This window comes from Acomys russatus, chromosome 18 (genome assembly GCF_903995435.1).
Source record: "Acomys russatus chromosome 18, mAcoRus1.1, whole genome shotgun sequence".
Lineage (NCBI taxonomy): Eukaryota > Metazoa > Chordata > Mammalia > Rodentia > Muridae > Acomys > Acomys russatus.
In genome coordinates this window covers 15,065,956-15,080,075 of record NC_067154.1, presented here as the reverse complement: position 1 = coordinate 15,080,075, position 14,120 = coordinate 15,065,956, and the positions used below count along the sequence as shown (strand labels likewise).

The 14,120-nt window shown below is 45.1% G+C and overlaps 1 protein-coding gene across 1 annotated transcript; it reads left to right on the top strand.

Annotated features, from left to right (window-relative positions):
• Positions 1 to 12: 12 nt before the first annotated feature.
• Mlnr (motilin receptor) lies at positions 13 to 3,778 on the top strand. The gene is given in 8 exon segments (XM_051160593.1): positions 13 to 53; positions 1,975 to 2,162; positions 2,165 to 2,263; positions 2,266 to 2,337; positions 2,340 to 2,732; positions 2,735 to 2,806; positions 3,428 to 3,468; positions 3,471 to 3,778. Coding segments are annotated over 8 exon segments (1,113 nt in total). The 3' UTR covers positions 3,678 to 3,778.
• Positions 3,779 to 14,120: the final 10,342 nt, after the last annotated feature.

Here is a 14,120-nt window from a genome sequence, read left to right as displayed (position 1 = left end):
GGAATTGTAGGGATGAACCTCAGTGAGGTGGAGGTGGGCTCCCACACCCTTAGGTAAGGAATGAGTTCAGTCCGCTGGACTGGCTAGCTGAGATGGGGTGAAAGGCCTGCGTGATCATTGGTAGAAATGAAGTCAAGAGGCCAAGATCGTAAGGGTGATGGGTTTTGTCCTGGTGTGGTGCTTGCTGGCCATAGTGAGGTATGTAATCCTTGGGAATGAAGGCAAGCCATGAGGGCTCGAGGAGGCAGAGGCAGGTTTTAGAACAGCAAGACTGATGATGAAGATGGCAAGCACTCTACAGAGCGTCCATGCTTCTTGCTTATATGCAAGAACCGTAGAAGACATTTGTGTAGGCTCTGTTTCTTAACAATTAAACTTTATTATACAACCCAACTAGCTTACACAAGAGGGGGGAAAAGGTTAAAGGGAAAAAAGAGTGAACCTTCCGGTATCCGTTCAACGGGACGGGTCCTTAGGTGTCTCTGGCCTGCGTGCTGGTCCAGCCTGTTCACTGATCCATGTGTACTCAAGCCGGGTCTGAACCTGCTGCTGCTCTTTCCTTTCCGCCTGCCTGGGTCACATGCGAAGGGTGGTCTCCTTCTCCTGTTGAGGTTTGATTAGAAAAACAATAGTCCAGGTGGAGTCCCCAAGTCTTCCTGAATGCCAGGCCCAGGATGGCTCCACTCAGTCTATCAAGGTATCCATGGGGTGCCCAAGGGTAAAGCCGGCCAAGATTACTTTCACCTGTGACAAAGCTTACAGTCTTCCCCACACATTTGGTCCAAGTTTCAGGTCTAAAGAGCAAGAAGGAACTTGTGGGGAGACATTGAGGGTGGTGTTGTTTTTGGGTTTTGGGGGGTTTTGTTTTTTGTTTTTCAAGACAGGGTTTCTCTTCTGTGTATCCTTGGCTGTCCTGGACTCACTCTGTAGGCCAGGCTGGCCTCGAACTCACAGTGATCCACCTGCCTCTGTGCTGGGATTAAAGGTGTGCACCACCATGCCCAACTAACATTAAAATGTTTTAACTTTTACATTTATGTATTGAGGAAAGGGTGGCTTTCCTTTTTGTTGACATTTACTTTTTAATTTTCACACGTGTGTGCCACAACAATGCATGTGGAGGTTAAAAAAGAATTTGAGTCTGTTCTCTCCTTGCACCATGTGGAGCCTGGGGGTGGGGTGGGGTGCAGGAGTGGAGCAGGGATCCCCAGGCTTGGCAGCAAACACCTGAGCATCTCACCAGCCCCAACACTGAAATTTTAAGCCACAACAGAATGGAAAAAACAAAAACAAACACAAAAAAAACTTTGCTAGACCAGAGTTTGTTCATAAACAAGGCTTTGGCAAGAGGGCTGCTGAGAAATGCCAGGGTTAGGAGAGGGTGACCCAGGAAGGAGGAGTCAGGGACCGGACCATCCAAATCCTTGTGGGATGTACATTCCAACGAGGATTAAACTGAAAACGTAGCCAGTTGAGTCGGAAGAGTCAGCTACTGTCAGAGACCTTGAGGTAGGAGACTCACATCATCGATTTTTTCTTTCACCTTTTCCTAAATGTTCTTTCGACTGTTGGCACGGTCTGGTTTTTGTTAAGTTTAAAAACAACAGATTCCAAAAGCATTCAAGTTGTACACATACTGAGGCTCTTAGTGACGAGCTTTAGTTTTTTAGTCCTCTTGTTTGCTGATTTGGGGGATCCTTAACGTGATTTTGCCCACACCCTCCATCCTCACTTAGAAATTTACAGAATTGTAAATTTACAAAATTGTAAATTGTAGGGAAGAGCCCTACAATACTTATGGGCTGGGAGACAGTGTCCAGGCAGGTGCTGGGGGGCAGGCCACACGGGGAGGCGGAGACTGCACGCTGCACACTAGGAACTGCACTCTGAGCCACCTAGAGTTGTGGTGCTAATGGGAGTGTATTCACCATCCCTTCAGGTACTGCTGTGGTGCACCTCTTCCCATTTTCTCAGGAAGCCCATGGACTTGTCCTGGAAAGGCAGCAACAGCCCCGAAGGCGCGTGGGAACCGCTGTGGAGCGATCTGCCGCCCTGTGACGAAAGTCAGTGCTCCGTGTTCCCCCTGAGGGCTTTGGTGCCGGTAACCGCCTCTCTGGGTGTGAGTGGCAACGTCGTGGTGATCGTGCTGCTAATTGGGCGCTACCGGACATGGGGACCACCACCAGCCTATACCCAGGCAGCATGGCAGTGTCCCATCTGCTCATTCTGTTGGGACTCCCGTTCAACCTGTACCGCCTGTGGGGCCTCGGCCGCTTCTCTGCTGCCCATCTCTTTATCTGGGCGAGGGCTGCACCTATGCCACGCGGCTGTACTTGACCGGGCAATCTGCAGCGCGCTGCAAGGGCAGGCCCTTGTCACCAGGCGCCTCGTCCGCGCGCTCGTCGCCACACTCTGGATTGTGGCGCTGCTCTCTGGTGGGCCCTTCTTTCTGGTGGGCGTCCAGCAAGATGTTTCCCCAGTTTTCTCCTCTGACCTGGTCCTGAACCACACCTGGCAGGTCAACCCCTCAATCTTGGTCCCTCCGCCGCCCGTTGGGTCCTCTAGGACACCAGTGCTGTCTCCGTCGTCTGGAACTGAAGCTGTGGAGGCTGCCGCACTGTTCACCCGGGCGTGCCGGCCGAAACCCACGCAGCTCGAGGCCCTGAGGATCATGCTGTGAGTCACCACCTCCTACTTCTTCCTGCCCTTGTACTGGCTCATCAGGGGCGAGCTGCGGAAGAGCCAGGGTCTGGCTGGACTACAGGGCGGAGGGAAAGGAGCCACCGGCAGACAGTCCGTGTCCTAAGTAAGTGAGACCACCTCCTTTCCAAAAGGCTTCTTGGGGTCACAGCAACTGCCCATCTCCACCTGTAGTCTGTCCTACAGTACCTGTGAGGGAGCACATTGAGCCCCTGGGGGATGGGTTGCCCAGAAACCCCAAAGGTTTTCCAAAGTTAGGGCCATCCACGATGGTAACTGGGGGCTCCCTAGGTCTCTTAGTTTCGCAACTGGGCGGTACCTACAGTTCTCTTCAGAAGGTGAGGTTGATTGCAGAAGATTCTATTTAATATAAAGTTATTCTGGAGACTAAGGCGAACCAAGTTTTAAAAAAAAACTTTGCAGACCTGTTGCAAATCTTTTGCAGGAAAAACCAACGTATTTCTGAAGCAGAAGCCCGCCAAAACCGCTTCTTAGGAGTGTGCTTTTTCTGATGTACAATCGTACTTACACATTTATGAGCCTAATGTGCAGTTAGAAAGTAAATATCAGTGCAATTCACTACTTGATTTTTTTGATAGCATGAAGGTCTGTTTAAGTAAAGACCATAATTTATTTTACTGTTAATTTTGCATGTATGGACGAGCGGTGGGGCTTTAGTATATTTGAATGCTTTTGCTAACTCCAGTGCCCATGTCTTGTTTTGCAGTGGTGGTGGTTCTGCCGCTCATAGTTTGCTGGTTGCCTTTTCCATGCTGGCAGAAGCACTTAAGTAACACACTGAAGATTACCGGATGGTGTATGCCTCTCCATACTTTAATATTGTCGCTCTGCAACTTTTCTATCTGATTGCATCCATCAACCCCATCCTCTACAACCTTGTTTCCATGAAGTACAGAGCAGCTGTCTGGAAACTGCTTCTGTCAAAGCAGTCGCTCCAGGCTCGAGGGTTTCGGTAGAGACAGCTGAGGGAATCCCAAAGGCACTTGCTAGATCCACAGAGAGGATGCCCTAACCAGCCTGCAAAGGCGGGTTGGGGATTTCAGGTCTATAGAGAAAACTGAAGATGGTGGAAGGGAGCAGGGTGTTATATGGAATGCAATGGGTGTTTGGAGTTTTGACGTTGATTAAGAAATGGGCAGCATGCTTTGTTTTGTTTTTTTAAAAATAAGGTGTGAAAAGCAATTACCAATATATCTAGTTTGTTTTCCTCATCAATATTCACTCCAGCATTCCGGAATTCCACCTCCCGGGAAGTGTTGCTGGGTGCTCTGGCAGCTCTTCATTTGTTCTATGTGCTCTGGGTACTTGGTTGCTCATTTTATAGTTAAGTGTCACAGAGAGATGCTGCTAATAATCATCATCACCTCTGACATCAGGGCTTATGGCGGTATTAATTATTTGTTATGTAAATGTAGCGATATGATGCAAGGCAAGAAAATGATTTTGGATCCAAGAAATTATTTAATGCCCATCTAAAGGAGCAGACAATTTTAGAAGCGACTACCATTTCCAGCTAAGCGTTCATGTTTATTCTGGCTGAGGGTCTCGCCTTTCTGTAGCATGGTGTTTAGGTGCACTGCTTGAGAACTGCTCTTCACAGAAGCACCTTTTCCCAGCTTAAAACTGTCTCCGTGGGTGATGGAACCGGGTCTTGGGCTTACCAAACAGGAGCTGTGCGGCCTGATTTGAGTCTGAATTCTGATTTTCTCACCCACCGAAGCCCTGCACTTACTGAAAAGTAAAAGTCAGCGGGTGAAAAGCAACCCACTGAAAATTCATCTTAAATATGTGTGACACTGCAGTGGTAGATACTTGCTAGGACAGCAACAGTCATAACACAGTCACAAGTTTCCGTATATTTTGCATTATAAAAGGCTGTGGCAAATTTGCCATATAGAGAATACAGTGTTTCAAAGAACCACTATGTAGTGCTATGTGTATCCAGATGCTAAATTATGAGCCCCAAAATCTGGTTGCAGTCCAGACAAGTGCATTCTCTCTCTCTCTCTCTCTCTCTCTCTCTCTCTCTCTCTCTCTCTCTCTCTCTCTCTCTCTCTCTCTCTCCAAACAAAGTTGTATAAACTTTGTTCCCCAATTATCTCTGATCTTTTGTAAAGGGAGGCTGGACAGCCTGTAACTGGACAGAAGAGAGGTAGGTGGGGCAACTGGAGGAAGAGAGGGGGTTTATTTTGGCTTACAGTTGCAGAGGGTTAAGTGGCCATCATGCCTGAGTGACAACATGACAACAAGTGATAGGCCTAGTCACAGGAGCAGGAAGCTGAGGAAATCACAATCTCAACCGCAAATATTACACCGGAGGAGTGACCTGGAGGCAGGGAGAGGCTGTGGGTTCTCAAGGCCTGCCTCCACCGAGGAACTTCTGCCAGCAAGGATACAACCCAAAAGCTCCCAAGCCAAATTACTGACAGGGAGTGAGGGTTCAGATGCCCAAGCTGGAGGGGGACAGTTCTAATTTAAACTATCACAGATGCTTCCTAGTGAGTGTCTCTCACTAAATTGGTATTCTAGAAGTCACTGGTACTGCTGCATTAAGCCTCTCCTCTGAGGCTCCTAAATGCATCTTTGCCATGTTCCACTGGCTAGCATGACACTAAATCTAGAACAAGCTTCAAAGGAAGTTATTTTCCAACACAAAGGAAGGTATTGGAAAGAAGTTGCAGTGCCATAAAATCTTCTAGAAAACCACTGTTATGATGTACTTATGAAAATAATTTCCAGTTTCCTTTGTAACTAACGAGTTATTTCAAAGCATAGTATTTAATTTTCAAGTACGGAGGCTTTTCCAATCTCTGGTTTGTACTGGTTTTTTGTTTGTTTTTGTTTTGTTTTCTTGTTTTTGGGGTTTTTTTTGTTTGTTTGTTTCTTTTTATTAAACAGCTTTCTGTTCAAAGGACATACTTAATAGGATTTATGTTTCACTTTGTTCTATGGGTCAAAATGGGGTCCATGTTGGCAGATGCTCCACCTTGAACATTGTCAATATCAGTTGGTCCATGGCGTTGTTGGTTAGCTCTGCACTCTTCTGAAGCTGTGCACTCTGGGTAAAGCCAATGGTTTGTTGTTGTTGCATGTTTATGGGTTTTTGTTTGTTTATTTGTTTGTTTGGGTTTTTTTGTCTGCACAGTCCCTTAGACTTTGAACACAAGTGATTTTGTGTCTCTTTTATTACTTCCTGTGGCTTCTTCTCTAATTGCTGTGGCTGGGACACCCAGTACTATGCTAAATAGAACTTCCTGATGCAGGCGTCCTCTTTTTGTTCTCCGTCATAGAGGACATGTTTTAGTTTCATCACTGAGTGTTATGTTAACTTGGGACATTTTGTGTGTCACATTTATGGAAGCTGTTCACATCCATCCTGGTCTACTGGGTATTTCTGGTTTGGATGAATGATGATCATCTAACGCTGGCATGTTAGCCGTAAGGACATGCTAGCCTGTCCTCCAGTTTGGGGATATTTCACAGGGAGGGATCTATATTAACAACATAAGGGTGCTCAAACTCTGAATTTTTGTGAGGATGCATTTAAACCATGGCACATCGCATCTTGATTGCTGTAGCTTTATACTATGTCTTTAAAACTCCAACTGTGTCTGTATTCCAACTATACTCATTTACAATATATAAATATTCCCTTTTCCTTTTAATTAGTTCTTTGACATGCTCCTACAATGTGTTTGATTGTGTGCTGTCCCCTCCCTCAACTTCTCTCAGCTCAACCCTTTCTCTCTCCATCCAACTTTGTGTTCTTTCTCTCTCTTAAAACCCAAGTCTAATTTGTGTGGTCCATATACTCTTGAATGTGTGGCCTTCCCCTTGAGTGTGATCAACCTACCGGGGTCAACACTCTTGAAGGAACCTGACTCTCCATCAAGTCAGAGCTATCAATTGCCAATAGCTCTTCAGCTAGCATTGGGACATTGTGCCCGATTCCTTTCTTCATGATGGGATTTGGTCTGGCTTGAGCTTGCACAGGCCTTGCACAGGCTGTCACATCTCTGTGAGTTCCTATGTTCACCTGCCCTGCCATGTCTAGAAGACATTGGGTTTATTTACAGCCATCAGCTGCCTCTGGCTCTTACACTTTTTCACCTCTTTTGCAATGACCCCTGAGCCTTGAGAGGCAGTACACACAATATAGATGTCCCATTTCAGAGTGAGAATTCCACAGTTTCTTGTTTGTTGCACCTTGACCAGTTGTCAGTCCGTTTTCATTGCTGTCTATTGAAAAATAGAAGCTTTGGCAATTAAAAAATTATTTCTTCTATGTGTATAGGTATTTTGATTGTGTGTATGTTAATACAGCACATATATGCCTAGTGGCATTGGAGGTCTGAATAGGGCATCGTATTCCCTGGCACTGCGTTACAAATGGTTATGAGCCCAGTGTAGGTGCTAGGAATTGAACCTGGGTCCTCAGGTAGAGCACCAGTGCTCTTAACTGCTGAACTATCTCTTTAGCCCCATGCGGTGGCAGTTATGAGTCTTTTGCTATTCCACAAATACTTTATGGTTCAGTTTAGGGTTTTGTTTTATTTTACATCCACAGAATAATCCACCAAGATAGCTATTAGGGTATCAATGAACACTGTTACATCAATATTCTAACTTGTTTTATTTTTTCATGGAATTGTAAGTTAGAGGAACAAGAAAAAGCAAATCAACACTACAAAATGTACCTACAAATAGTCATTAAGATAGGAAGACCTTCCCTTACGTAGCCATAAGCATTCCATAAGCAGTGTGGACATGTGGCTCATAGATGCAGCTCTCACCACTCTATTGAGACCCCCGAGAGTGAATGACAGGACACAAATGACACACGTGAGGACAGTGTAGACAGACATTTGCAACAAGTTGTGTTCACTACCCCCATCATGTTAACCAAAGATGGTGTTGAATTAGGAGTTTTGTTTGAGCTCAAACTGTGATTTAAATATACTGCAAATAAAGGATATTTTCATTTTTGAGGCCAGGTTTCACAAAGCTCAGCCTGGTCTTGATGTTGCCATATAGGAAAGGGCGAGCTCTAATTTCTGATCCTCCCGCCTCCACCTCCCCGGTGCTGGGACTACAGGAAAGTACCACCACTCTGTTTACACTGGTGCTGGGAATTGGAGCCAGGGTGCCCTGCATGTTAAGCAAGCACTCTATCACCTGAACTACACTCTAGCCCTCCCTCTCTACTCCTCTCATTTTATTCTAATGTCTGTGAGTGATGCCAAGAAGATGAAGAAATAGCTGTTGGTCCCACATTGCTCCCTTTTCATAGCGAACTGCCTTCTTTTACACTGAAATTGCCCTCATTGGCAAAACTCGATAGGCTTGTGTGAGTTGTTGCACACACTGGGGAATCTTTCATTCCCCTCATAACAGAATCGTCTCTTCCTGTCACGTGCTGATTACCCTGTTCCTCCACAGTCTCTAGTCTTTACTAAGCCCCTGCCTCTTTCACTCACCCAGAAGTCAGCAGGCTGTGGAGCCTTTGACTTCACCTTGCCAGATGATGGCAGCAGAGCACCACGGAAGTACAGGTGACCCAGGGTCAGGGCGCAGAACGTGACAGTCCGGAGGGCTCAAGTGTAGAAATGCTCAAATGTAGAAAGGGCTGCTTCGCTCTTTAGGCTTAAAAAAATATGATACTATCTGGAAAACTTCAGTGAAAGTTGATTTTCAAAAGGGATTTTGGGATCCCTTCAGCCAAAGGCAAAATAGAAAAGCTCCTGGCTCTGGATTAGCCCACGCTTCAGGTGGGACATTCCATGCTTCTAGAACCAGGGAAAGGGAAGACCCAGCCACCGCCTTCAGATACTTGTTTCGTTGTTAAGCTCGTTACATTTTCTTGTTTCTCATAGTTTTCACCACCTTAATACACTCAACGAGACTTCAGAAAACACGGAAGAATTTAGAAGCATTGCACTGGCGGCCTCACAGCTATTCTGGGGATCAGAAGAGAGTTTAAGAAAGACGATTGTGTGCCACAGAACAGCCATTCTGAAAGGAGACATATTTATTCATACGGCCCTTCCCCATGTTGGTCCTTCTTTCTTTGGTTACTTCCGCCTTCTAGAGTAACACCATAAGGAGTGGTTTCCTTTTAAGTTCACAGTGTAACCTTACAGGGAGATAGCTTGCTGCGGTGAAACATGTGGAGTCTGCGCTCTTCACTTCTTAGCTGTGTGACTTCAGCGCCGGGACTTAAGTCCTCAGCATTTTCCATATGTCTTTGGAAGGTTGCTAATATATTGCATTCTAGAGGCTAACTGAAAGTATTAAAGCATACAAAATAGTCAGATAGACTATGGTAATAAAATCAGCATATGGAATTTCCCTGAGCGGTAATACATTATACATATTTGTTAACGATCATATTACCCATGGGAATTTAAAGTACACACACACACACACACACACACACACATACCAAAAAACAACAACAAAAACCCCCTCATGATTTATTTTCCCGTGAGTGAAATACAAATAAAATAGGAATAGGGAGAGACAATCTAACAGATTATTTAGTTTAACTCCTTCACTGATGACTGTGGGTTCAGAGCAAGGACACCCCTTCTTCTGGATGGAATTGGATCTGTTATTCCAAAGGAGCCTCCTCAGCCTCCACCGTATAGTTCACTGACTGTATTTCACCACTGGAGCTTCTAGTGCTTAAAGCTTTCAGAATGATTCCTCAGTGAAGTCAGGCAGGTGCTCAGAAGAATCTATGGGCCTGAAGAGGATGGGGGGGGGGGCGGGAGAGCACAGCTTGAAGGCAGCCCTTAGGAAATGCATGTCCACACCCTTCTAGTCCCCACTGCTACCACCAGTAAAGGGCTGAGGGGTCATTCGTAGGTTTCTCCTCCTCTTCTTCCTTCTCCTCTCCAGCTCCTCCCCACCTCTTCCTTCCACACCTACTGTTTTAGCTAGCTAGCTAGATAAAAATATACAACTGATAATAAAGTGACCAAATTGTCTTAAAATGCAGCCGCAGACACTTTTATTGCTGCTCTACTACCATTTTGGAGGATGGATTGCATTTTTCCTGTTAACTCTATGTTAGTGCTTGGGAGCAGCATTGGAACTGGGGCAAGGGCGGCAGCAGGCTGTTCTGATGCTCGTGTCTGCCATGCTTTGCGACCTGGGAGAGAACATACTTTTAAACTTTTGCTTTGACGTTCATTGTAATGAGAGAATTTGAGTTGAAAGGAAGAGAGAGCAGTCAGTCAACGCCTTGCCTGATGTTAGCCAATTCGTGCAGTCTGCTTGTTTGAAAGGCTTCCACATCTATTCACATATTCAGATCATTATGAAAACTTGCAAAATTACAAACTTATCTATGCGTTTTCCAGTGCAGGCTTTAATAAGGGCACAGGAAAGCTTCAGAACTTTCAGGAAAAAAAAATCTGGAAAAACTAGCATGGCTTTTCTGTTATTAATCCATTTTGTTTGCAATAAATTAATCTTGATAGTGCCCAAGGTTTTGCGTCTGTAAGATAAGGGCCAGTGAAGTGCATTGACAGTTAATGCGCTTGCTGTGCAGGCCCAGAGAGCTGAGTTCGATCCCCAGAACCCACGTGAGGACGGAAGGAGAGGAGTGGGCCAACCCTGACTTTCACACATGCACTGTGGCATGCACAACTATACACCAGTCATTTGAGCAATGGGCACGCTCACACACATGTCTCACACACACCACACTAAAACCGGCAAGTTCCAAAAATGGGCCAGTGAATTCTCCCTGCCCTGTTCTTTCCCTTTCCGCTCTGTAGTATGTTAACACTTCTACCACCCAAAGCAAAGCAAAGCAAGGCTGGAGTTTGAGGTGATCTGCATAGTGGACTTGAAATAACAGGTTAGGCTAAGAGTTTCACCATTCCAAACTCTAATGAAAATAACTCTGTAACATGTTTATAATATTTCAACTTATTAAGTGTAGTATGGTAGGAATCTGTGAGTTGTGGCAGTCTGTATGCTGACAATTACATTAATGAATACTTTTCAGAACTTTGAAATGATTGGATGATGTTAAGTATTCAAAGCTGGTATAGGCATTATGAAAAGCAGTTGGAAAGCGACTTTTTAAAAAGAACACATGGTCTAGTACTACTGCACTTTCATATTTGTCTGAAAGCAATGGAATCAAAATATAGAAAAGAATGTCTGAACGGCCATGTTGCTTGTGCTCATCAATTAGTTTGCAATCTCTTAAACGGTGGGAGGGGACTTTGTTCAGGACCATGTAGAAAATACCAGCTGAGTAAGATGAGGAGACAACAGGAAACTTAGCAACTGTTTCAAAGACTGAGCAGACAATCTGCATAGTTTCCAGATAGAGGTGTACTGGGGGCGGTGAGAGGATAAACAAAGACATTGCAAATGTATTCCAGTCCTTGGCCTCTGTGTAACACCGCACCAAAATTATTTTTAATTAATTAATTAATTAATTCACTTTACATCCTGGTCTCATATCCCCAGCCCTACTCACCTCCTAGTCCTACCCTCCCTAACTCTTCCCTCCTCCCTGTCCCCTATTCCTCAGAAAAGAGGAGCCCCACTTCCCATCTACCCCAGCTCACCAAGTTACATCAGGACTGAATGCATTCTCTTCCCTCGTGGCCTGGCAACGCAGTCCCACCATGGGGACGTGATGATAAAAAAAAGTTGGCAACAGAGTCCCATGTCAGAGAAAGCCCTCAATCCCCTTACTAGTGGATCCACACGAAGCCTGAGCTGCCCATTGGCTACATCTTTGTAGGGGGCCTAGGTCCAGGCCTTGCATGGCCCTTGGGTGATGCTTTAATCTCAGCCCCACTGGGGCCTGGTTAGTTGTCCCTGTTGGTCATCTTGTGGAGCTCCTGCCTCCTACAGGTCCCCTCCTCCACCGGCACACACTTTTTCACAACACTCTATGCATCACCCTGTATTTCACTTTGAGTATCAGCATCTGTTTTTAACAAGTGCTGGGTGGCAGAGGCATCATTAATAGTTTCAGGGGTTGTTTCTCTCTCCCATGGGGTGGGTCTTGGGTTGGGCCAGGCATTGGTTGGACATTCCCTCAATCTCTGATCTATCTGTTCTATCTTTATCCCTGCACATCTTGCTGGCAGGGTGAGTTTGGGGCTAAGGATTTTGTAGGTGAGTTGAGGTTTCCCTCCCTCTACTAGGAGACTTGTCTAATTAGAGGGTGTCTTCTTCAGTCTTCATGACCCCTGCTACTAGTAGTCTCTGCTAGAGACCACCTCATATCCTCCCCAGAGCCTACCCTGACATAGGTCTCCAGCTTGTCACAGAGATGCTCTGGCCCATGGTTTTTCTTTTCTCTACAGGTCTTCTGTCCTCCTGCCCCTGCTCTCCCAGGGACTGATCTCTCCACCCTCATATTTCTCTCCACTCCCTCTCTTACCTTGTTCCTTCTCTTCAACAACTACCTCTGTCTATTCTATTCTCTTTCTGGGTGAGATTTAAGTTTCCTCCCTTGGACCCTACGTGTTACTTAGCTTCTTTGGGTCTGTGCATTGTAGTTTGTTTCTTCTGTACTATATGGGTAAAATCCACTTTTATAAGTGAATACATACCATGCCCTTCTGGGTCTGGGTACTCAGGATTATCTTTTCCACCTCCATCCATTTGCCTGCAGATTTTATGATTTCTTTGTTTTTGATACCTGAGTAGTATTACATTGTGTAAATATGCCACAGTTTCTTTATCCATTCTTTTGTTGAGGGACATCTAGGTTGTTTCCAGGTTCCAGCTATTAAGAATAAAGCTATTATGAACATAGTTGAGCAAATGTCCTTGTTGTGTGGTGGAGCATATTTTGAATATATACTCAGGAGTGGTATAGCTGGGTCTTGAGGTAGAGCTGTTTCCAGTTTTCTAAGAAAGCTCCAGACTGATTTCCAAAGTGGTTGTACAAGTTTGCATCCCCACCAGCAATGAAGGAGTGTTCCACTTTCTCCACACCCTCTCCAGCAGGTACTGTCACTTGAGTTTTTGATCTTAGCCATTGTGACCAAAAACACTGATAGGCATCCCCTGATCTTTGTTTGTTTGTTTTCTTTTGTTATTTGAGACAGGGTTTCTCCATGTAGCCTTGGCTGTCTTGGACTCTCTTTGCAGACCAGGCTGGCTTTGAACTCACATTGATCTACCTGCCTCTGCCTCCTTGAGTTGTGTAATTACATGCTTGTACCTCTGCGCTCAGCTCAACATAATTATTTTAAGGATTCACAGTTCCCAGATACCCAGCATCCCAGTCACCACTGACATACAAGCTATTTGCATAAGTTTGCAAAAAATAGAAACATGCCTGTGGTGGTTTGAATAGAAATGGCCCCCAATACACTCATTTGTTTCAATGCTTGTCTCATAGGGAGTGGAACTATTGGAACTATTGTGGCCCTGTAAGAGGAAGTGTGTCACTGTGGGGCAGGCTTTGAGGTCTCATATATGCTCAAGCTAGGCCTAGTGTGGCACACAGTCTCCTTCTGTAGCCTGTGGATCAAGATGTAGAACTCTCAGCTCCTCCTCCAGCACCATGTCTGTCTTCATGGGGCTATGTGTCCTCTCATGATGATAATGGACTAACCCTCTGAGCTGGAATCCAGCCCCAATCAAAAGTTTTCCTTACTAAGAGTTGTTGTGGTCATAGTGTCTCTTCACAGCAACAAAGCACTAACTGTGACAATGACTTTAAACAATATTCAATAAATACTTCTTGCGTATATCTAAAGGAAAATGTAAAGTGGGTTGAGTGATATGACCTTTTGGCTATTTGGTTTCATAGAATGTGTTTAAAGGTGAACCAACCAAATATTCTGGTGATGACGTGGGCATTAGAAGTGGTTCATTGGGGGTTAGCCTTTTCTGCATAGATTTCCGTGTTGTTTGACTAGGTACAAATCACTTAACTGTCCTATGCCTCACATTACTTACACATAAAACAATACTGACCTCTAGGAGCGGATGAGAGTACAAGGTTTCTCTAATAACCAGGAAACTTCTTCTCTCTAGATAATATACTTTAACAAATTCTTCTGGCCCAACCCTACTTCAGGTAAGGATCACAAAGACTAGTAAGGCACTTGTGTGCTTTCAGAAAGATTGCCAAACTGTGCCTTCCTTGGATTTTGGTGGTCTTGCTCTTTGGTGACAAAAGCTTCAGCTTGATCAAACCCATTGCATAGCTTGCAGAAGGAGCAACACAAAGTGGAGGAACCTTGAGGGTTGCTGGGCAGCAGCACGACTTCAAAGCTGACTTCAGCACGTCACCACTATCAGAGGATAAACTATTATTCCCTGGGTTTACTTTACAACCAATTATATCAGCTGCAAATATTGAAATTGCTTTGTAAGCATCCTGGAAGGCTGGGCTGACTTGTTAG